This window comes from Ylistrum balloti, unplaced genomic scaffold, assembly GCF_031769215.1.
Source record: "Ylistrum balloti isolate Yb309-2 unplaced genomic scaffold, AGI_CSIRO_Ybal_v1 Utg369812, whole genome shotgun sequence".
Lineage (NCBI taxonomy): Eukaryota > Metazoa > Mollusca > Bivalvia > Pectinida > Pectinidae > Ylistrum > Ylistrum balloti.
Window position 1 is genome coordinate 99,077 of NW_026781984.1, and position 26,220 is coordinate 125,296.

The following is a 26,220-nucleotide window of genomic DNA, read 5'->3' on the forward strand; positions in this document are numbered from 1 at the left end:
GAAAATCTCAACCACAGGGTTGTGTAATTTATATCCAACTTAAGACTGATCTAAGTTTCGGAATTTAAATTTAAGAAAAATTTCCATATTTTCTGTTTATTAAGTCCAAGCTCACTTCATCCTTACTAGTGCATAATTCCAAATTCCAAGGAGACACAATGTTAGATATTCCTTTTTTGGGTGGGAAAATAACTTCTTCAGTCTCATGTACATGAAATAGTACCAGTGACAAGGGAGGTAACTCTAAACTTTTTACGGGGACCATGTATATGAGTATATTACTATACTGTCAAAAATCACATCCAATGTATTTATTTCATTGTCATTCTTTCTACTGAAAACGGTTTGTAAAATAATTCTGTTTAAGTTTTCAATAAAACAACCAATTTTACAAACCGCACAAAATCAATTTTTTTTACTCACTTCAATTGGTTCGCCGTTCTTGAACCATTTCACCTTTGCTCTAGGATCAGATACAAAGCACTCGAGCACGCCATCCTTCATGCGTGTGATCTCATACTTCGGAGGCAGTTTCTGGGTGAAGTCATACTCAGGCTCCTTAGCTGTAAGAATAAATCTTTACATCATTTTGGTTATCCAAAGGAAACATCTGGACTGGAGTAGAATGATGTCACTAACCATTACAAATTTCCTTCGAATTTTAAATCTACTTTCAGAGCAATGAAGCAAAAACCAACTCTTCCTTTTCGAACCAAAATGTCTTTTGTTTTAGAATTTTGAATAATTTATCTATTTGTTTAACTGGTTTTACGACCATTATTGCAGCCTTTCCATCTTTCAGTGGATGATAATTTGAAAGATTCAAGTTTAAGATCTATTTATTACCTTCAACATAAAGCCAAGCTGATGTCTTGACACCATTACACTCCAAGGTATATTTTCCTGCATCCTCTAGTTTCACGTTTTGAATATCTAAGATGTATTCTTGGCCATCATTTTCAAAATGGTACTTATGACCGTTGAAGATTTCCAGTTTGTTCTTGAACCATTTGACCTGGGCATTAGGTTTACAGAATCCACAGCTGAAGTGGACCATCTTTTCACCCTCGATAGTCTTGATATCATCAAGTTCCTCCAAAAACTTGTCGGGCTCCTGTATAATATGTGGCATCATTTAGAATTGTACAAAACTGTGAAACAAAATAATTGTTAGATCTTTATACATCGAATTTAAGAATAAACAAAATTTGTAGATTATATTTCTTTTTTTTTCCTTTTTCTTACTTATTTTTTTAAGAACTAATTAAAAGAAGAAATGTTTATTTTAAAAAATTCTTTAAAAAATCATTAAATTACTTTTAGCAGTTCTACTTAAAAGCAGATTCAAAATTGTCTTTAAATTTCTAAACTGTACAAGTATTTATGGTATATGAAAATTATTATTAAGTATTCTTTTTACTCCTCAAGTTACATTAAAAACAATATGTGCATTTAAGGCAGATAGCTCGCGGCTTTCACAACAGTGAGAAAGTTCTACAACTCCTTCACCCTACAAACCTCTTTATACGGCCTACTAGTGGGGGCCATGGATGGACAGGAGGTGAAAGAGTGTTCAAACTTTCTCTACTTTGGAATCTCTTTCATACTGTAGTTTTTCTTATTATTTTTTTTCCTTATTTCAATTGAAGATATTCAAATCATGATCACCAAGGTAACATATAGATATTGAAAATTGTAACAAAATTACAATTTTTATTAATCACAATATCATAAATTTCTTGTTTTATATATACATACATATATGAAAAGATATTCCAAAGAATGGTGTGAATAAGCAATGCTCACAACATTGATCATATCCATCAATCGACAGAGATTTAAAAATTCGAGATAAATATGAAAATTTATCAGAAATAGATATGAAAATAATATGCTATTGAAATATGTAAGATATATTACAATAAAGCATAATTACTGTATTATAATGAAAATGCCTGGCGTGAATTATGCATAAGGTATATACCAGTAGATATGAATATAGGTTCTATATACATAGCTGTTGAAAGCAGAAGGAAGAGATATATAGTCAATGAATACGCAATTATTCTAATGTCAAATAAACATTTCAGAATTATTTTTAAAACAAAGATAAAAAAAAATGCTAAGGTTTCACATATTTTTGGTATTTAATGGCAAAATCATGACTGCTCCAAATTCTTTGATCATTTACAATTCAAGGGAAGCAACTCCATGATGTACATACCAGAAACTATCAAAATTATTCATTAATTTGAATTCAAAATATCAAATGAAAGGTTATGCCTAGAATATCCTTGAATTTACATCAGAGTCATAAACTTCAAAACCATATTTTTTTTATTTGACATTAAATGTAGGTAATTAACAGCAAATGTTCTACTAGTTTTCATAACAGTTAAATGACTGCATCAAAGTATGTAATTTGTCAGTTTTGATATCTCTAAATGTTCACTGGATTAAATGTATGAAATTTGTTACATTTAGCTTTTAATAGAAGTGTTATCATTAGTAGAAGATTTACTGTGATTTCTAACAAAATTCAAATCTTTGTACCATGCTTGCATGCACTCATGCATTGGTCACATGTCAATTGCGTGGAATCTTCGCAAAAACGGTGCATGTGCGAGATTGATGGTGCCTGTGTGAGAAAGTGGAACAGATTTCTGTTTTTGCACATTGTGTCACTACGCTATATGTTAACATATGTAATATTTATGCAATGATAACATTTGAAAATATCTATGTCATGTTAATTTCTGGCAAATTTATGCTAAGTTGAACGATGTGAAATTTTTCCCATGTCAACTTCTGATAAATAATATCAAATTGTACTACATGCCTAGCTGTGTATGCATATTATGCTATAAGCACTGGAAAATTTAAGTCAAGGACACATTTTGAAAAATCTATGGCAGATAATCTATTGAAAATCAATACCATGATGATTATTCCAAAACAGTGAATATTACAACACTCAGCTACATATAACCCACATAATAAACATACCAACTTGGTATCCTTCTTTTCCTACCCTTTGAAAGTCCTCAAATACATTCAAAAGGTGAAAGTTAAGATAGGTTTACTATGCTATATCCAAGAATTTTCTCATCCCTAGTCAAAATGAGTTATCTACCTTGCTCAAGGATTTTAAGTACAATTTGATATACAATATTTTCAACAGAGAGAGGTATTTCAGATTTTCACCAGAAAGAAAAATTAATCTAATAAATATGTACATGGTATAAATAGGAACTCTTTTCATCTTTTATTTCGAAAGCAATTGAAAAAAAGCACTTGAATTTCTTTCGTTTAATTTTACCAATTACTTTCACCTACAAAACGAACAATAGTCATTTCTTTACTATTCAAAGAAATGACAAAATGGTAAGTGGTGCATTTTATCTATTTTTTTTTTTTTTTTGCAATAATGTTAATTAACATTTGTTAAATAAACTGGAAATATACATTTCCCTGTGTTATGGCAAGATGACGCCATCATTAATAATCATTCACGTTAAAATTGTTGATGTCAGTTTTGTGCTTCTTTCTGTCTTCAAAAAAGTGATACAACATTTTCGTTAATGATCACTGTTTATAGGTAAAGTATATACTTACTGCCTTAATTGTGGGCTTATATTGGAACCGGTAAGAGAAAACACAAGGATATTCAATTCTGAGAATACTTACCCTTCATGCGAGTGAGAGTGAAGAGCTGTTTATTACAAGTGCTGTGAAGTGCGAGGTGCTATATCTTTTAGTTGTTGAGAATGAACTGCGTCACAAAAATTTCATGTTTTTTTCTTAAGCACATGTTTGTACACCTAACTATAGCCCAAAACAAATTTGTCACTTCGTAAGGGATCATTTATCTTCAAATGTGGCAGAAATGGAAAAGTTCTCGGAAAATCTTTCAAATCTTAAACAAAATTAGGCTCAAAACGATATTTACCAAATTTCCATCACCAAAATATTTTTACTGATATCCTAATTTAGAAAAAGATTTCAAAATATTTTATCAGTGTGAGATTTGTAATACAATAACAATATATTTTTTCCAAAACACAAAAATATTTGTGAAGCAATTAAGTTATAGTCCTTATTACATCAGTTAAACATTAGGATTATACATAAAGGTAGGGCCTTGGTTGATTATAAATCTTTAATTTGAACTTTTGTGTAATTCATACATATTGTTCACTTTATACACAAATAGCTGCATTTCCTTTACAAAAAAATGGCAAAATGTATAGAATCAAAACTTACTGGATCATTTTGTGTATGACTAATACTTAACAATAAAGACCCGAAATTTCAGCATATCTTATAGTTTTGTTTTTAAAAGGCAATGCAGCTTCTTTGTACTTATCGTGCATATCTTAGAGATACAAGACATTACCATATATAGTTATCAATCAATAATCATGTCCTAATAAGGTGATGGGATATCAGTTTCTGTTCTACCAGGCCAAGGTCAATTAAATATAGGCTGCTTATATCTGAAGGTCAAACAGCTAACAGTATCTGAATTTAGGTGTTGAAAATAGAAGACTAATGATACAATATTTACCAGAAATGGGAAGAATATGATTATGTATACCCAAGCCAAAATCTTTATTTAGATTTGATGACTTTGAGAGGTCAAGAAATGGTATGTGAATGATTATATAACTAATTTATGGTCCAGTGCATAATAGTCATGTAATGTCAAGGATGATTGATTCTTAGGGTTAAATGACATGAAAATCTGAAGAGATGCGGTAAATTATTGTAAAAAGTCAAGGACTATTTTTAGATTTAAGCAACAAACTGAAAAGCCTTGAGAGGACAAGATTAAATAAATGATGAATAAATGTCAAAATACATTTTTGAACTTGAATGAAACATATGGGATTGACAGGTAAAGATTTAGTCTGTGTAATAAGACTACATCTGAATTTAGATTAACTATATGGCAAAAACTGAAAGATCAAAATCCAGAAAATGAAAAGTTGAACGATGATTTAAAGATACATAACACAAGACCCTGAGAGGTTAAAATTTAGTACATCAAATAGAAAAGGTCAAGGTCTTTTTTATTTTTATTTTACTATAATGACAGGCCTTGAAAGGTCAAGATCCAAATGATAAGAAAAGGTCAAGGTCTTTTTTATTTTTATTTTACTTTCATGACAGGCCTTGAAAGGTCAAGATCCACATGATTAGGAAAGGTCAAGGATGATTCCAGGATTGCAAGAAGTTAAATCTAGTTTGTAATTAGAAAATGTCAAGGACCATTTTTTAGATTTGCATCATATGGAAGGACTTGAGAGGAAAGGATGATCAAGTGCATGATTAGATGAGGTGGAAAGCCATTTTAAGAATCAAATTAGATGTGTGGCCTCCGGAGTATAGGATCCAGGGCATGATTAGGCAAGGTCAAGGACTAATTTTTGTAAATATGACCTTCAGATGACATGATACATACTGACTGTGTTATAATGGGATGTGCTTGGGTTTCAAATGCTTTTTCTTGTCCAGGTTATGGACAGGTGCAGATGTAAAGATATGCATCTTTGATGCAACAAGTGCTATTTTGTTTTCATTTCATTCATTCAGATGCTTGGTCTTCATGAGTATCCTTAACAATGAGGACAAGAGGTTTGGAGATTCAATTAGATCATTATAATGCATAACAAGTGTCATTTTCGCAGTCAGCAATTGTGTGTGTCATTACAGTTAGATTAAACTTTGGTAAAAAAAAAAATACTATCAAAAACTGAAACCGAAGAAGAATTACCAAATTCATGGTGATAAAAAAAAACTCAAAAACTAAAAATAATTTTAAATTACCATCAAAATTTTCATGACAATTCATCAATACCTGCATTATTCAAATGTATAGTTAAGATTTAAGAATCTTTCAAAACCCAACTGTGAAGACACAAGCTGACCTGGGCCCATAAGTGAAGAATTTATTATGTTTTAAGTTGGTCAAAGGATCGTTATTGTCATAACCTACAGAGCCTTACTTACCCGACGTTTCAGTTGCATAGATCGAAAATCTTGAGGTGGTTTCTTACTCTCCTCAACAACCTGACCAAGGCTCTGCGTGTGTGTATAAGAATATATGTACATCACAATATCAAAGTGAAGCTGTTGGTACTTGTGACAAGCAATCCGATATCTAAAAGTAGTCCATTTAATCAATCTCCCCACATTCCTTCCCCTACTCCCCAAAATAAAATTTATTGACACAAGAAATTGTTGTTAAACATATTCCTAACCATGTCTTTTTTTTTCAACAACATGAAAAATTCATTGACAATACAAAAGGACATTGACTGGAATGACTTGTCACAAATACCACGGTAACAAAGATAAGATCTTTGTACACTATATTGTATAGCTGTATGTGCAGTGATGATGTCTTTGCTCATCACAAGACTTGGTGAACATCTCAATAGCAATCAATGCAAGATGTCAAGTGACATACATATGTCTTAAAAGTGATATAAACATCCTGGACTCCATCAACATAAAACAAAGGAAGAGTGACGATCACACAACAACCAACATATGCTTGTAGGATGCCAGAAAGTGCTCATACCAGGTCATGTGTGCAAACATCCCATAATACAAGTGCACTACTTTTTTGGAGAGGTGTGCGTAAGGGGAGATAACTATGTTCGGGAGCTAGCGCAGGAGTGATAGGCATTTTTCTACCTGGAATTGGGCTGGACACTATGGTTACAGTATTACTCTTGGTTGGTTTACTATTGAAGCCAGCTGGTGTTGGGTTATGGCCCCTGACTGTGAATCTCTGATGGTGTAGTGTATATATATATATGATTATATACATAAAAATGTCGAATTTCTTGTTATTAATAACCAAATTGTTAATACAACATAAATATCATGCTTCTGTTTAAATTCATTTCTAACACCAGAGAACAGGATAAAATGATTAGTGAGGATCCTGCAGGTTCCTACTAAACAGCTTTAATATCCAACTTTATCAGTTTACTGCGACATTGGCTTTCCACAGTAGTAAAACTAAATCGTAAAATATCAATTTTAAAAATTTTTCATTGAACATCAGTATTTTCTTTTTATATTAGGGAAAAAAATGAACATGAAATTTTTTTTATTTGAAAACAATGTACCATCAAAAATTGTTTTAGAAACAATGAGCATGAGAGGAGGTGAAAGTAATGATGATTGTTGGATTTTAAAAGGCTAAGGTTGTTATGAATATATATATACAGTATTAGGATTTTAAAACTCAAAAATATTCGTGATTTTGTTATTTATGGAGTACAAGAATACAGTAAAATAAATGTTATTAATGGAACATTTAATTAGTTTAAAAATCAAGAAATCAACAAAATTAATAAAATATAGATTTAATTGAAACTAAATAGAACAAAACTTAAAGCATATATATATATAGACAGAGATAGACTATAGTATGTGTGAAGTAGCTGCTGTGATACACAAACTTCTCAAGGTAGTTTGTAGTAATAACGTAATGCCATCGTAGATCTTTATTTTTAAACTTGTGTCCCAAAGATCAAAATTTGAAAATTGTTAGAATTAATCTAAAAATTGTCATCTCAGATCTCTATTTTTAAACTTTTGTCGAAAGGATCAAAATTTGAAATTTGTCAAAATCAACTTAAAATTACTTGAGTTATATGTATAACTCCTCATTTGTATCTCTAAATATTGCAGGTAAAACATCTAGAACTTACTTTGAATTGGTTTTTACTGTGCAGAAGTACCATTTTTATTTGGAAATCAGTCTATGTCTGGATATAAGCCCATCTAATATTTTCCAGGGCATCAGGTTCACTCTCTGATATAATATTGATTTCTTAGGTAAAACTATCCCTATATTTTAAACATTATATTTTCACTTGCTTCGGAGGACACTGAATCTGTAATAATGTTACAGTCCAAAATTAACATTTTTTAATTTTTTTAATATGTCATCTATTTACACTCACCAAAGAGATTTCAACTTTTTTTTGTAAAAGTCTTCATAGCTTTACTTTATTTTCCTTGTCACTGATGAATTTTATTTAATTACTCATTTGTCAATTTCTATTTTACTACAAGCACTGTTGTAGTTGTATATTTCATCCGAGTTAAAGTTGAATCATTGTTTTTGTTTTTTGTTTTTGTTTTCCACTGCCAGTAAGGACACAACAGGACAAATGAAACTTGTACTACAAAATACCTTGAAAGTAAAATTACGACAACAATGCAGTTAATGCTGACACACATATCCAATGAGTGACAGACATCACAGATTACGATTAGTGGCAATTTTAGGCGAATAGAAAAATTACAATTTATTAATTAATGAATTTGATGAGATGATATCTACGAAAAAGATAATGCATTTTTTTCTTTTTTTCGGTCAGTGTTACGTAAATAGTACAAGATTGATCAGAATATCACACCCTATATTTTATCTGCAGCTTAAATTAAGCATTGTTTATGATAAGCCCATATAGTCTACCTCTCGTTTGGCCTCTCTGTGCTGTAGAGTGGGCCAGTCAGGTATTAAGTCTACGAGAGATGCCCTACGCTGCTGCATGGATGTGCGCCGCTGCTGCTCCATAGCCTCGAGTTTATCTACGCTGGGTTTCATCACTGGGAGAGGAATATCAAGGTTGTCCATGGACTGGCGTCTACTGGAGTCCTTCTGTACACAGAGTAATAAATACCCATAAAGCTTTGAAAATCAGAACGTGTTTACCTGGGAGGTCCAGAGTGATTATACATACCCATTCGCAACAGTGGTGAGAATCTAAGAGGTCAGCTACTGGGTCAACGATTTCTGACTATTCTCTTAACTGGTTTAAATCTAGGGATGAACTAACAGGTCAAAGTGGAGTAAACCTAAAGGGTCAGCTAAAGGGCCAAAATGGTGGAATCTAGGAAGCTACCTGGTAAACCCTTTTCTAAAATGTAAACCTAGAGGAGGAGGGGTCAGCTACGTGGTGCAGTGTGAGTATTCTCTAAAGTGGTTATCTGGCACAGCCTGAGTATTCTTAAAAGTGGTTAACTGGCCTAGTGTGAGTATTCTCTAAAGTAATTAAATTGCCCAGGGTGAGTATTCTCTACACTGCTTAACTGGCTCAGTGTGAGTAACCTCTAATGTGGTTAACTGGCCGTGTGTGAGTATTCTCTAAAGTGTTTAACTGGCCCAGCGTGAGTATTCTCTAAAGTGGTTAACTGGCCTAGTGTGAGTATTCTCTAAAGTGATTAACTGGCCCTGGATGAGTATTCTCTACAGTGCTTAACTGGCTCAGTGAAAGTATTCTTTAAAGCAGTCAACTGGCCCAGCCTCAGTATTCTCTAAAGTGGTTAACTGGCCCAGTGTGAGTATTCTCTAAAGTGTTTAATTGGCCCAGTGTGAGTATTCTCTAAAGTGTTTAATTGGCCCAGTGTGAGTATTCTCTAAAGTAGTTAACTGACCCAGTGTGAGTATTCTCTAAAGTAGTTAACTGACCCAGTGTGAGTATTCTCTAAAGTGGTCAATTGGCTCAGTGTAAGTATTCTCTAAAGTGTTTAACTGGCCCAGCATGAGTATTAGCTAAAAGTGTTAAACTAGCCCAGCCTGAGTAATCTCTAAAGTGGTTAACTGGCCCAGTGTGAGTATTCTTTAAAACAGTTTAAACCCAGAGAGTCAATTAACAGGCTCTCTGTAAGTATTCTCTAAACCAGTGTAAACCCTGGGGGTCAGTTAACAGGCCCAGTGTCTGCTAAAGTGGTGTTAACCCTGGGGGGTCAGTTAACAGGCCCAGTGTAAGCATTCTCTAAACCAGTGTAAACCCTTGGGGTCAGTTAACAGGCCCAGTGTTCTCTAAAGTGAGGTAAACCCTGGGGGTCAGTTAACAGGCCCAGTGTTGGCATTCTCTAAAGTGGTGTTAACCCTGGGGGGTCAGTTAACAGGCCCAGTGTTCTCTAAAGTGGTGTTAACTCAGGGGGGTCAGTTAACAGGCCCAGTGTTCTCTAAAGCGGTGTTTTCATTTGAGGACTGCTAATGGGTGAATTGTGAGTATAACTGGTAATTCTAATGGCATTGTTAACATTAGGGACCAGCCTATAGGCAAACTACAAAAGTATACATACCTATTCTCAAATAAACTTCCTAGGTTTTGGAATTATGCCTATGAGTAAAAGAGATACTAATTCTCTGCTAATGGGCCCAGTATGAGCATACATACCCATTCTCAAAAGATGTAGAGGATTCATCCTTGTATCAAGAATAATGCATCACTCAAAAGAAGCATCTTGGATAATTCCAGAAGACAAGGTATAGATAACACTAATAGTAAGCCCTAACACCCATCAGTACCTTCAGAGAGAAATTAAGGATCATATCCTTGAAGCGCAAATGTATAGTTCAGTAATTTCAACTGGTTATGAAAAATGAAAGGAAAAGTTCACCCCATCCCACCCTTCCCCCTATCAAGGGATGTGAAATTCATGTGTAGCATTGAGCATGAAGGGAAGATGGGTCAAAAATAAAAGGGAAGAAACTTGGTCAAAGGCAAAGAAAAGGGAAAATAAAGAAATAGAAACTGAGTCAAAGATAGTCCAACCTTGTGCAATTTGCAAATTGTAAAGATTGGTCTTCATTGATCATATTGAATGTGAGTTTTATTTTCAAAATTAATAAAAAATTTTTTTTTAATTAAAATATATTAGATGTTAATTGAATTTTGAATTAGATACATCAAAAAAATCTTTAATTATGGAATTAAAACACTTATTATTTCTAAAATCATCAATTAATAAGATAATAAAAAACATTGTAACATCATTTCCCAATAACTGGTAATATGCAATGATAAAAAAAAGAGTAAAAAAACATAAGATTGGGCATATAACTTTGATATACATTTTAAACATGAGAAGCTGGGGGAGAAACAGGGAAAGATATCCTCAGGCACTCGAGTCAATATAATCAAACAACGAACCTGTTGTGCATTATGGGCAATATATATTTATAAACGCCATGCGGATATATTGCCATTTTGAAATAGTAAAATGTTTTGTGCTGTAATAACAATGCTAAACTATTGTGTCTGCGTAATGTATGTGCATAACACATACCAACAGTGCTGTAGAAAAGAATTTTTCAAATCCTCATGCATTTTCATACTTTCTTGAAAATGGCAAAAACAAAAGGCAACAATAGTGTTGCCATGGTTCATTGTAACCATGACAACTGGTATCATCACATAGGAATCAAAAATTCAATATGGTATCAACTAAAAAGAAGAAGAGAGAACAGATCAACCCATCATCAAACAAAGCGCTCCTAAATGGAAAAAATCATCAAAAAAATGTGTTTTAAACAAAATAAATCATAAAAGCAAACAGGTGTATGGTATACAAATAAAACAATGCTGTACAACAAATGCTTCACTAGCCATCCTCTAAAAGGCAGTTATCTGCCTCTTACTTAAGACAGTTATCTGCCCTTGATTGAGGCAGACCATCATTCTACCGTTTCTCAGACATGCCTTTTTTGTTCCAAAACTCTTGAGTTGGACACCAAAGTCCACATCCCCTTCAAAATCGTCCCTGCCTCCTTTCATTCCTTTCAGTTTCACCCCGAACACCTGTTGAGCCTGTTCTGTAATGGATTTCTTCTTCTTTTTCTTACTCTTCGCATCAGGTACTTCAAGATAAGTCTTCTCCTCAGCCTCTACTTGTCCAGAAGAAACCTTTTTAAGTTTGACAAATGGGCCAGCTTGGGAATCAGTCTCATCTGGAATGAGGGATGACTTCTTTGGTGTGATAAATGGACCTGATGGCCCGGTATCCTCTTGGGCGCTGACTTTTTTCAGTGATAGCCCGGCTTCCTCTTGGGCGCTGACTTTTTTCAGTGTAACAGTTTCTCCTTCAGCCTCAGCAGCCGGGATTTTTCCCTTGCCTATTTTTAGCTTTGACTGCTCTATCTCAGCTGCCTCAACTGAGGCCCTTTTGGTCATTTTCATCACGGTGGTGGACTCCTCAATCTTAACAGCTTCCACAGATGTCTTTTTCTGAGTCATGCTGACACTCTCAAATGTGGTCTTCTCGACTTTATCAATCAATAAGGAACTCCTTCTTGAGGAAGTCTGGCTACCCGGCTTTAATTTGAGAAAACATTCAGGATTTGACAAAATTAATCCCTAACCTAATCTGATCTAATGCACAGGAGAGAGCTCCATGGTCACACTTAAGCAATTAGTATGCTGTTTTAGTTACAATTAGTAATCTTCTATTGAAATCGTCCTTGTTAATTACATGAATCATCGTTAAGAATTATATAAAAACCCTGATCTGAAATCCAAGTCTTAACCTACAATTACCTGATCTTGATACCATTAAGTTGTGTGTTAACATGATGACCTTTGACCCAAGATCTAGAGTAATAATATATGCATGATGAACTTTGATCCCAGATCTAGATCAATATGATTCACAAGGTGATCCCAGTTCTATCAGAAATTATTTACATGATGACCTATGACCCCAATCTAAGGTAATATGATTTACTAGATGACCTATGACTCCATATCAACCAAATCTTATTCATGTACCCATAATCTGACCCCAGATTTAGACAATATCCTTAATGAGGCAACCTTTGGCCCAAGATCTTGAGCAATATCATCCAAATGATAACCCCTGTTTGACCCTGTTTCTAGAAAAATAATCTTGATTTAGATAAATTACCGAGAGTAAGTCTGTGTTATGAAACATTTATCCTCGTATAAAAGATTAATTGTGATGAACAGAATCAGAGACTTCTGGTCAATTGACAAAAGCTGTAAAACTGTTCTTCATAAAAAAATAAAAATTAAGAAAGCAAAAATTATTGTGTATCTCAAATGATCTTGACATCCAACAAACTGTTTTATGAATGTATGTTAAAAATTCAGATCAACATTTGTTAACAGTTAAACTTATCTCAATGGATTTTGATAAACATGAGGTAAAATCTGATTAGTACACAAATTAATTTAGTTATGATCACACAGTTGCCGTAGCAACTGACATCTTTGTTCTGATTGGATAACATTACCTTCTCATCCTCACTGTCACTTCCTGTTTTTTCAATCTTCTTCAGGTTAGCCTTCATCATCTCAATCTGAGAAGGACGTCTCTTCTTGTCGACTGTAAACAGACGTAGTAAAGTGTCATGACCTCATAAATAATTCTGTAAGGTCATGACCTAAAAAACAGTACAAGGTCATGACCTTGTCAAGATATAAAAGCAATCCCAATAAGCAATAACGTCATAATATCATATTATTACTAACTTGTCACACTGTTAAAACTATCTTTCAGGACATATATATTTTAGAAAATAGTAAAAAAATGTTTTTCATGGAAACAAGAGTTTACGAGGAAATTTTTTTTGTTTATTTTTTTATAAATCAATGACACATAACGACATATAAACAATAAATCAATCAATCAAAGAATACATTTCAAACTCTTTACAGAGATCATTAATTACAGTATACAGAAATAAGGTTAAAGCTAGTACATTTGCACATCAAAGATTGTGTTCATGTATACATGTATCTGTCCTAGCCTTCACATCACCTTGGACTTACACATCCTCTTGTGGATTAAGTTAGCTCGATTCTGAATCAATAAGCTCAATACTTGTTGCCTAAACCGTTCTTTTCATCTTTTAATCCTTTTCCTTTTTTTTTAAAAAAATAATATCTTATTTTAAACCTAAGTTATATCAAAATCCAATTTTAGTTCAGCTGTTTATAACCTTGGTCTGAAAATTCAATACAAAGCAATTTTGTTGAATTATTCTAAACCAGTTCAAAGATTTTTAAATCTGTCCTAATCTGATCAAATGTCGCGGTAATAACAGAATTACATATAAAGTCATTTTGATTTAATGAATATCTCCATATAAGGCAACTCATATTCAATATGGGTATTAATAAAAGATACTAATTAAAGAGAAATTTTTATTAAACTGTACTCAAACACTACTTGTACATTTTGAAGTGGTTTCCACAGCTGGTACCGAAAGTGTTCCATATTAAATAATGTAAGTCGACACCCATTCTATTTTGAATTAGTTCTAATGGTGAGAGATCAGTACGATTGATCAGTAATTATACACTAGGTCTATTGGTAGGTAGTTCACACTACAGTATTGTAACGACCAGCCTCTCTAAATGTTAACACGCATCATAGCCCGATATTATTTATGCTACGTCTAAAGATAGCGCGACAGTTTCAGCTCTGCTTTCTATGCGCGCTCAAATGGACATCATATATGTCCTTTTGATTACAAGCAAACAAGTAAACACATCACAACAAAAGCGAAGCACTCTAGCTATATTCCTATCAGTTGTATAACAGACTTAGACACGTCAAATGTTGACGATGGAGATTTAAGTCAATCAAAATTTTATATCTTTTCAAAAAAATCCACCAGAAAATAGTTGTAATCGTGATGAAAAATGGTGATGTATTCTGAAAAATTTGAATATTATCTGTTTTAAAACAAATAAAAAAAACCAAGTTTGCACAATATGCAATGATATAACAATTAATGCAAGAAAAACAAGACATTATATACCATATAATATATTATTGTGCTTAAGATATATGTTTCTGAATGTACTATCGCATGCTACCAGGCTCTATACTGCTCACTCTAGGACTATAGAGCATCTGACTCCTTATATTATACACAGCCACATCTAAAGAAATCTCACTGAACAGCAACTCAGACAACTTCTCACCTAAACTTTTCAAACACTTTTAATTTTCTAACAAAACAGTTACAATTCAAATTTTGAAATGTTATCTAACTCATCATCTTCACCAAAACAAAAATGAAATTAAATCTATTTGAATCCATGTCAATATATATATATCTAAGGGTCTATCATACAAGTCTTCCTCATCGAAAAACATTTCAAAAAAAAAAATTTCTCTACGAAAATCGCTAATTCACAGAAGAATATTTTTCAATAAGAATATATTGATGGGATTAACACAAATATAAAAAAAAAAGAATTTTGATAAGATTTACGTTTCTTCAGAATCCTTAAATTATTTTTCTGTACATTTCTAGTCTTCCTGACACAATATTTGGTATCCTGAACATTATCAGAGGATCTGCCTTAACATGGTATAAATATGTATGTTGTTGTAATCTACTAGACACTAACAGCTACACAAGACACGCTAACACAGCACAACACAGCGCAATGCAACTGAAAGAGAAATTACGCTTCTAGCGCAATGCTATATATATTGCACGCAGTTACTAATTGTCCGGTTGCTTGGAACGTACAGTTGCCATCTGAAATAAATAATGCGCATGTTGGATATTAACATGAAACAATGAGAGACACACTTCAAAATATTAATAAAGAAAGGGATGAAAGATTTTGGATGGTTAAATCACCAAAAGTATTTGCAATAGATTTTGTTATGTTCTTGCCATGAAGCATGTTAAGTGGGATACATTTATTAGTTTTACAGATTGGTAAGGAAATAAAGTGATTAAGTAAAAAGAAGGTTTGTAGACCGGACCAGTATTTTAATGGTTAAAGTTCACAACAAATTAATAGGGTTTTGTTAATTCACTTTAAGAATTAATCCTTTAAAGTGGACTTCAGTTTTAATCATTATCGGACTTAAAAAATAGTTTGGATAAAGCAGGTCACCTTCATGAGTGCATGATATGGGATTTTATCATTTTGGTGCTAAGAGAGTGCTGATAAGGGAAGTAACTCCAATTAAATATATTACCTGGTTTGAGATTTCCCCAGTCAGGATCCTCCTCTGTGCTGTCCTTCTTCTTGCTTTGCCTTTATACAGATGTACAGTAAAAGATCAAAACAGTGTTCTATGTCAAAGTAATGATAGAAAAGAAATACCAGTAAATCAGATGCTTTTATACATTAATACCCAGTCAATACTCCATGATGGTTAAATTGGACCAGTGAGAAAAAAATTAAAAATAAAAAGGGACAAATGACACATCCTTGACAAAGATGATAGATGCCAGAAATGATTTGAAACTGAGAATATAAGGACCTACCTATGTTTTAAGAGGTTCCTGAAGTCCAAGCTCGAATCTTTAGGATCTACAATTGGAGAAGGTCACAGAGGTCAATCATCATGCATTCCTACATGCAAACATTTCTCTGTGCTCCTCTGTTCTGTGCCTGTGATCGGCCATGCCACATCCTCTATCTACTTGAAATCTCACACATTAACACTGTATCCTACTGGTGTTTCAGGGTAAAACTGTAACAACTAATATATACAGTATAACAGAGGAGTAAATATGTGTTTCCTTCTATTTACACTCGTTTTCTCGGGTTTGTTGTCGGTGTTGACTTGAGAAAGAAAACAAGCAACTGACTAAACTGTCTAAGAAATCTAGATACAAGACCAAACATTCAATGATTCTATTTCAAAACACACAACACTACAGATTTTATTGGAATGATGACAACCTTGCACTCATGCTGAATAACTCAAAACCTAACATAATTACATGTCATATACTATAGAAAGCCAGTTAAAAAATGAATATTTATTTTTTATTATGCAGATATCCAAGATCTTCAGCAATTTTACACAGACCTATAAATAACCTTTATTTCTAACAATAACTTGCGGAATTTTCAATACTTTCAGTTTGATACTTTGGCCTCATGGAACCGTTATTACCTTAGTTAACCTTGTAAATGTGGCATTTTTTCTTCATATAAGGACCTTGACCTTGTAATACACTACATCCTCAATACCCTGACTTCGTAATATCTAACATTACCTAGGCATTGTGATACTTAATGACCTTCTGATAATACCCAAGTGATGACTTTTGGATAAGCAATATAATCGTATGATGGCCTTGGCCTTCTGATAACCTATATAACCTAAAGATGACCTTGGGTTATAGGTATCATTTTTAACCTTATCATGACCTTGGCTTTACAATACCCTATTACCAAACGATTTTGACCTCGTGATACTCTTTAATCTATGATAGCCTCGGCCATTTTTAGTTTTTTCTGTTTGGCCTTGTGATACCACATAACCTAATGACATTAACCTTACGATACCCTTTAACCTATTGACCTTAACTTGTGATGTCCTTTAACCTAATGACCTTAACATTGTGATACCCTTTAACCTAATCTTCTTCTTCATCCCTATCACTACAGTATATGAAATCTATATACAATTCTATTGATATATATCTATATTGCATACCAATCAGCACACATCCTAACAACAATAATAGTCAGACATATAACAGCTTATTGATTCAAATCAATTGATTCACGCCAATGGAATAACGCCATTATAAATATTTTATAACCAATAAGCATTGTACAATGTTTCACAAAAAAATACCAATCTTAAAAACCTTTTTGTAAATTGTAAATTAATGTTTTGTAAAAGCTGTACATGCCTGACTTTCACTGTTTTTTTGGATCTTAACTTTGGATTCTGTATTTTATCACTTAAGCCAAAGCTTCGGATCCTGGACACTATGTCTCTGCACACAAAATTCATCATCTGATCATATCGTAAATAAAACGTCAAATCTACAGGTTTGGATCAAGATGAAAAAATGTCAAAAGATTATCGGGAATGACATCAGCACAACCAATCACATCAAGATATTCAAATGTTCAAAGTAAATGCAGGTAAATTTTAATTGAATGTCAACGCAGATCATCTTAATCCAGAATGTACAACAAAAGAGAAAAATAAAAGACAATTCTGAAATAAAAAGATTAATCGCATTCCTTACATTACCAGAAGATGTTTAAATGAAGTGGAACAACAAGAAAATAATGCCAAGGACCTTTAACAAAGACGCTCCAGGTCATTTCATCAACAGTGACGCCATCTTGCATGAGTTGTGCTGTGTATTTGGCCTCGTCCGCAAATCTTGATTTATTCATTACAAGCTTTGCTGAAGCCTTTTCCTGCACGATGTTTGTGCGCGAGTCGTTCTTCAGTTCTCGCTTGCCCTTCATGAACCGCACTACGGGTGATGTAGCTCCATCCTGGACATTGATCTTAACGTCGACCTTAATAGGGTCACCTGGATAAATGATAAAATGTCAATACAGAACTTCAAACAGTGATTGTAAGGCTACCTACCACAGAGAATAAGGGGATGTACCTATAATATTACTTAAGACAAAAGCAGATGCAAGCAAGAACATTATAAACATATAAAAAATACATGAAAAACAAATTGTGACGTGTCAATTTCATTCCTCAATGGTTGACACTCTCTTTTAACAAGAAGCATAAAACATAAATTCAAATCTATCATAAATTATCAAAGAAAATGTATAATGTAAAATTCAAATGTCCAATTAGTCTAACAGAATAGACAGCTGAAGACAGATTGCTTCAATGACAAAATCTCCCCAACAGAAAATCCAAAAATGTTTGTAACCAAGTTGTATATCTTTTTTCTAAAAGTGTTTAAAAACTAAATTCCTCCCATAAAAATTGTTTTCACTTTCCTCAAGTTTTCAAATAACTTACAACAACCTTTAAGGTTGCCATACCTACCCTCTACAATGACTTGGTTGTCCACCTTATTAGCGAAGGTGTGGGTGGGGCCATCGATCTTCCCAGGTTTCGGCACTTTCTTGGGTCCTTCCTGCTCATAGCCGTCATCCTGATAAATACATGGTCCATTGAAATATAAGACTTCATTGTAAATCTACTTTCTGTACACTTTTGAAGCATGCATATTGTTAAGGTCAGTTATGGCCATAACAAAGGCAAAGTACTAGGAGCAATATTTATAGTAACAATGACCTTGACTTACATAAAATTGCCAGAACACTGACGTTTGTCAATGAGACAACGCCTAACAGAGTTGTTTAAAAATGAACATGGAGAAGTTCACATTTTATCTACTCTTTGGAAATTGTGTTATTATTCAGAAATGGTGATTCAGGTGGATGGAATGACAAATGGACAGTGGCATTACAATATCCTCTTTTGACCTTTCAGTAATAGAAAAATAAAGGGCAACAACTCTACATATTGAGAAAAAAGTCCTGATTTTAAAGACTTTGTGCTATCAGCATTGCATGCCATTCTAAGAGGTACTCAAGCCATCAGAAGTTGATAATTATTGTTTGTACTTTTCTGTAAAATCATCCTTCATTTGTATTCAATGGAGGAGGAGGGGTTGGGAGTTGGGGGTTGGGGGCTGTGTGTTAAAGGGGTAGCAAATCAAAGTATAGAAAAAATGACAGGCTAACTTGAAGAATAATCAACAATTATGATTCTACCAAACTCTACAGTAGTAAGTTATTTAAAGGACTTTAAGGACCATGTGCAATGTATCTGATAAGGATTATGGTAAGAGAGCCAATGCTGTTCCTTCTAGTCTGGGTGGATACTAAGTTCCTTTACTGATCAGTTAGATAACCAGGAATATGCTGGATGATTGAGCAGTAGAGAGAGGCAGGTAAGGAATATCATAATAACAGCAGTGTCGGAGTTGGGTCTTTAGATTTAAATTTGTACGATTATAATTACTAATTACTAAATTCATTAGTAACTATCAACCGGTTTCGCCCTCTCCAGGATTCATCAGGTCATGAATGCCGGAGAAGAATAAACCATTTGATAGTTACTAATAAACTCAAAGATCCTACTTCAATGCTGTGGTGATTCATACCCCTTACCAGATTTATGTTATAACATTCAATGTCATTTGAAGGACAATCTCTCTTATTCTACAACACAGACTACACAGAATAAGATACTCACCTTCGCAGCACTTGTTTGCTCTGGAAACAAGATAATAACATAAATTAGTCAACAAGACATATGTCCATGTGTCACCACAGGAGACACCGACAAAGCATTGGCAGCACACATTTCAATTTTATCCTTTAAGGTGTTAATGGTATATATATTTTGTATTGAGGTTTATAATTTATCCATAAAGATGCATCTTGTGCAATTTGTTTACCTTTGAACAGATCTATGTGTAATAGCACTAGCTTATTGCAAATGGCCACACAAATCACATTTGAAGCAGCAAGATGTTAAGATTCATTAATTACATATTATTACTAATGAGCAATTGAAATTGTAAAGTGATGAAACAATTTCTGAGATTTACTAAAAACTTTTTCAAAAATTCATTTTGCCTTTCGAAGACCAAAACATTTGTTTATTTCATAAAGAATAAGATTCTGTGTATCAACTGCAGAGTTAAAAATAGGATTTTTTTTCACACAATTCTGGTCAGTTTTCAATTAATTAGAGGGCAAGGAGAAAATGTTAAAAATTATTGAAATATTTAAACCTGAAACAGAATTAAGGTTTAACACTGTTGTAAGCAGGTGTGAGGGGTCAAAGGTCAACAGTTTAATTGGAACAGTAAGTGGAAACAAGGAAATGATTCCATTGTTACCTGAAAAATAAAATTTACCTGAACACTGCCAATTTATCTGAAATTTATATCAGCAAGTAGTATCTACACTTTGTAGACAATATAAGTTATACATATATAATCCTTTTCCCAAAATAGCAGATGAAAATGAATTCATTTAATATCAATTATGTTATTTCACTGATATACAGAAAACATTTACTTATAATCACCAACTGAATTCTTTTCATTTTTGTTGAATTTATAGATTAATAATCGATATAACAGATAAATCCATTTGCCAAAAACTCTACCTAAAAAAAACTGTCATAAAAAATTGAAATTAAAAAAAAAAAAACAAATTATGAAAATTTACAAAATAATTAAAATAAAAATGTTTCTATAAACTACAGCATTCCCATAAGCCATAACAAACTTTACAATTCACTAGCTAGATAAAATGCATTCCAACTCAAACAATTTGTATCATTAAAGAAATAGCTGAAATGAAACACTATATGACTACTGTAATAACAAAATATAAAATAGGAATAAATTAATGCAAAAATCATAAAAAAGAAAATAAATCATAGTTCATGGCAAAAATTTAAACTCTTTAATTTCAAGTCTCAAATCTTTATACTCCTTTAACTAGATCCGATGTAACAGCAGATATTTCAATACACATCTTAACAAGTAAGTGATATTTTAATTACATGTTTCAAGAATTATTTTTCATTTTTCAGATTTTCATTTCTAAATTTTAATTTCAAATTAGCTAAATGGTTTTAATTTCTCTTAGGATCCTGAAAATAAAATGTTTTTAAATTCTAGCCTAGTTTAAAACCAGTCTTATATGAAGTCTTGGTAACCATAATGTGCTTAAACCCAGTCAAGTAATAATTTGGTGTGTTAGCTTGATGAATTTCTTCATCAAAGATGTAAGGACCAGTTTAGAATTAGAAGTACAATTTTCATTGGTTTAAATATTGCGATCAAGAAAGCAACATGAGTCAAGTTTATTTCACAGACTGTTATTTAAAAACAAATTTTTGTCTTGATATTTTTTCAACTTAAAGTTATTATTTGGGTGTTTTATTTAACACAGAACCTACATACTAAATATATATTTATAGAACATTGACTGAACAACACTGACAACCACAACACAACATCAAATACACAAAACATGTAACAAAAATAATCTTAAAATATGTGTAGATCATCATCAATTCTTGTGCACAAGATCTTGAATATAACGATGTGCAATGGCAACAAATAAATCCAAAATTAAATAAGAATATTGTAAACCAAAATACCCAAACCATACTAAGAATGACCTCAGATCTATATAGGCCGCATGCCTGACAGATGAGCATGAAGGTTGAACGCATTTGATGCGGTATCGCAGATAAAAGTCAGAGACACTGAATCAAATTATTTTATCATTTTATTTAATAACATGTTGACAAAACAAAATACAAATCAGTACATGCCAAATATAAGAGAGTTTCTACCATGAAACCATGAAATTAAGTTGGTAGATCTAAAACTGAGTGTATTGTTGAAAATACCAAATAGAAGCATCTCAAAGGGAGAATCAAGAGCTGATAGTGAGTCTGCAGAATAAATGACAGCAGAACCAAGGAACAGCAGAGTTGTATAGAAACAGCAGAGTTGTATAGAAACAGCAGAGTTGTATAGAAACAGCCATGAGAGTCTTTTGTAGTATACCCAATGTTCTCATTTGGGAATGAAACATTACTTACATGTATTGGTCAAATTTACATGATGGGTGTCATAAATGTAGCGGATGACGACTTCTCTTCCAAAACACATGGTCTTATTCTCCTTTTTCAGGATTCTGCATTTAAATCTTTCTTTTGTTCATATTTTCCCTTACTTTCTTTGAATTTGTGTTTGAAATAATTGAAGACTTTCACTAAAAAATGTGAGGGACACTCTACCTTAAATTCAAATGAGACCGGGAAAGACAACATTTTTATCATCAAGATAAGAATTCAGTTCTCTTTCAACTCTTAAAATAACAACTAGCAGCAGCAGGCAGACTAGACAAAGCTTTACAAAACAGCATATCACCAAAAACTGATAGAGAGTGAAATAAGAAAACAGCAAAATGTAAGAAACGAGAAAAACTTGATTAGAAGAGAGAGAATCCTGGTAAACTACACAACTGTTGTGTCTGTGTTACATGAAAGGTAGCATACCTCACTAACAGTGATCCAGAGGGTCCCAATCATCAGTACAAAACATACATAATGTACTGGACCAACATTTATACTCACAACACACTAATCACAAAGCAACACCAGCATGAATACGCACACAGTACGTCGCAGTACGTACTTCACTGGGAGTATGCACATAATACGTACTTCACCAGGAGTACACACAGTACATCGCAGTACATACTTCACCAGGAGTACACACAGTACGTCGCAGTACATACTTCACCAGGAGTACACACAGTACGTCGCAGTACATACTTCACCAGGAGTATGCACACAGTACGTCGCAGTACATACTTCACCAGGAGTACACACAGTACGTCACAGTACATACTTCATCACGGAGTACACACAGTATGTCGCAGTACATACTTCACCAGTAGTGTGCATACAGTACATCGCAGTTCATACATCACCAGGAGTACACACAGTACGTCACAGTACATACTTCATCACGGAGTACACACAGTACGTCGCAGTACATACTTCACCAGGAGTATGCACACAGTACGTCGCAGTACATACATCACCAGGAGTGCCAACACAGTACATTTCAGTATGCACTTCCACAGATTAACAGCAAGTGACATTACCTGTTCAGTTCTATCACAGTATGTATTCAGCGCAACAAATACTTTACACCCGATTCTGATTCTGATAAATCAGAATTTTACAACAATTTACAACAGCACATCGGAACTGACACCGCTATATGTAACCCTAATCTAATTCCTGACACTTACTGGGCCAATAGGTGGCACCACTTACCATAATCTTCCATCATGATCACTGGAATGTTTGGACGATCATCGTCCGCTTCATAACCATCCTCATTGTTAGGTCCATCGTCATTTTCTTCTATTGAGGTTGTGATTGAATGGGACAGAATTTACAGTCAAGAATATGATTGTCCTTGTGTACCACGAAAACCCACATTTTATCTCACATTTTCTTCTATGAAAACCTAGTTGGTGTTTATATATAAAAGTGTATCAATCTAGTTTTAAAAAATTTGCATTTGATTGTTGACATTAAAAAAAATAACATATTTCAAGTCATAGTGATCTTTTACAAACACAATAATACTCCAATATATATGAGTTTTTGTGGTACAAAAGTCGAACACACCCATGAAAAGGTCTTCCTACGAATCCTTAACGTACGTTTCAGTGTTATTTAAGAGTACATAATAATCAATTATACTAAATCTTTGATATTTTTTTTTTATGACTTTAAAAATTGTATTTATCATTTGACAGAAAATATGGACAACATATGTCATCTTTAAAATTATTCCATTTATCACATTATAATAAAGAAATTAATATTTGCATATTCTATTTATCAAATTATAATCTATTCTTACAGCAAATTTGAATCAGTTTTGGGTGTACAATAAAACAAGTTTTAATAATTTCTTGATCAGTACATGTTAGCTTAGTAAACAATGTGTGTTACAGCACATCGCATAAGTACGCACTAAAATCTCTAACATTAGATTTATCAATTATAGCTATTCTTTTAGGAAAATATACATACATAGATAAATATATAATATGCATATCTCTATTATTCTGTTATCACTGAAGGAGTTAAATCGGCGCTGATCAGTCATGATAGGGCAGCTGTAGCAAACGTATGCGTGATAAGTAACGTGTTTTATGATTAATTATTAATTCGTTTTGATAAGATGATGTTTTTGATTAAAATATTGCAGCTATAAGTGGAATGCTTTTTGTTATGTTAATGAAGCTGTTTACATTTTTTTAAAATAGTTTAGTCCTGTTAAACTGCATTGGATGTTTTATACTTGGTGACGATCACCATGGGAACAATTTCCTAGTGACGGTGCTGACAGCAGACAGCAGTACATGGCTATATCTACAAGGGGACGATGTGATGGTGAAGCTTACAGTACAACATCAGGATAAATCTACGTAGTCAACCTGGATGGGGACACTGGCAACATTCCATATGTTTTATAGATGGAGACCAATGCTTGTGTTAAAAGGATTAATATTCCAGTATTTCTGTCCTATATATTTGTATATGCACACGTCTGAGTTACGGGACGTGCCAATCATATGTCTAATGCTCTAGTGAGTACTTGGTTGACATTGCCCCTTGGAATCAGGTTTTTCAACAAAAATGATACAATGATAAGATAAAAACGCTTTCAATATCCATTCTGAACCAAACCGACTTAATTTCAACAATCCTACAATACTTTGACCCATGGGTAAATTTGTGAATTATCTCCCTTGTGTGTTTTTTTTTCCAAGCCAAGGGACAACATTGCATTACCATGGTTACCTTTCAAGGACAGCGTAGGGCTATTAAGCAGTGTGATCTAGTAATGTTGAGGACATGCACTTTTATAGATAGGAAGTCAACAGGATATACCCCTAGTACAAGTAACAAAAAAAAGTGTGAAAATACAGGAATGCTATAACTTTTATTTGAAATCTGGTGACATGTTATATAAATACTTGTCCAATATCAATTTCCAAGAGCAGAATTAAATCTAAAATTCTGTTTTTGTTACCAAATGGCAAAAAAAAAGGCCTACCGAAGTCTTGCAGCTGATTTTCAATAGTCTCTCAGCACAACTGCAAGCTTTCAAATAAAACATTAAATATCATATTAATTAGACAGAATGAGAAAGCAAAACTTATAAAGCTTAATTATTATGCTACAAATTAATTTAATAAATATTGATTTGAAGCCAAAATATATTTAGTAAGCATTAAACCTAGGTTATTCTCCACAATATATCATCCTGCATATCATATTAAATATTAAGGTCTACATAATTTAGAAATTTCTTACATATGTTCATATAAGTCCCTAATGAAGCCGTAGGTTGGTTATATGTGATTATAGACACAAACTTACGATATTAACATCTACATAATTATACAACTACACTACAGGTTAATGCTTTGGTTTTTGCATTCTCCACAAATATAAGTACTTGAAACTAAAAAAAAACAGGGAAAATAAAAAAAGTGTTCTTAAAGAAAAAAAATGTGATCCTTGTTGACTTCCCATAAAATGAATACCTTACCTTCCTCCAAGATGGTAGTGGGTTGCTTGGCGTATGGCTTGAGTTTCCTCGAGGCTGCTACCTTATTGGCTGTAGGAGAAGGGGGAGGGGTCAACACGAGGATGGTTATCGGGTGAGGGGTTATCGTCATAGCGACAGTTTTTTACCTGCTTTTTTAGCTTTATTATCGCCTGGTTCTATGATAGCTGGTGGTTGCACTTTAGATGCTTGTTGTTCGGGCTCCTTGATCTGAGGGGCGGGCTTTGCCTCAGGTTGTTTAGCTTTGATTGGTCGAGCATTTCATGGTTCAGCGCCACGTGGATATCGATGGAAGAGTGCCGGGATGGAGGTTGAAGGGAGAAAGAGAGTGAAAGGAAGCTACGAGTCAGTCTACTGAAACACACTAAAGCTAAGCATGGCATACAACATCTACACATAGTCATCTACACAGGAGATCTACTTCACACACGTGTGTACATCACATATATGTGCTTTCACACAGGTGT

General features: G+C 33.3%; 1 protein-coding gene across 4 annotated transcripts in view; it reads right to left on the minus strand.

Annotated features, from left to right (window-relative positions):
• Positions 1-26,220, minus strand: part of LOC132544860 (twitchin-like) — a 147,763-nt gene that overhangs the window by 68,933 nt on the left and 52,610 nt on the right. For all 4 annotated transcript variants that reach the window (XM_060208511.1, XM_060208507.1, XM_060208509.1 and 1 more), the window contains 10 exons: positions 25,882-25,995; positions 19,810-19,829; positions 18,592-18,700; positions 17,867-18,109; positions 16,082-16,127; positions 15,790-15,848; positions 13,073-13,164; positions 11,523-12,134; positions 847-1,114; positions 424-563 (listed from right to left, as the gene is read on the minus strand). In XM_060208511.1, coding sequence (XP_060064494.1) covers positions 424-563; positions 847-1,114; positions 11,523-12,134; positions 13,073-13,164; positions 15,790-15,848; positions 16,082-16,127; positions 17,867-18,109; positions 18,592-18,700; positions 19,810-19,829; positions 25,882-25,995 — 1,703 coding nt within the window. The remainder of the gene's footprint in view (positions 1-423; positions 564-846; positions 1,115-11,522; positions 12,135-13,072; positions 13,165-15,789; positions 15,849-16,081; positions 16,128-17,866; positions 18,110-18,591; positions 18,701-19,809; positions 19,830-25,881; positions 25,996-26,220) is intronic.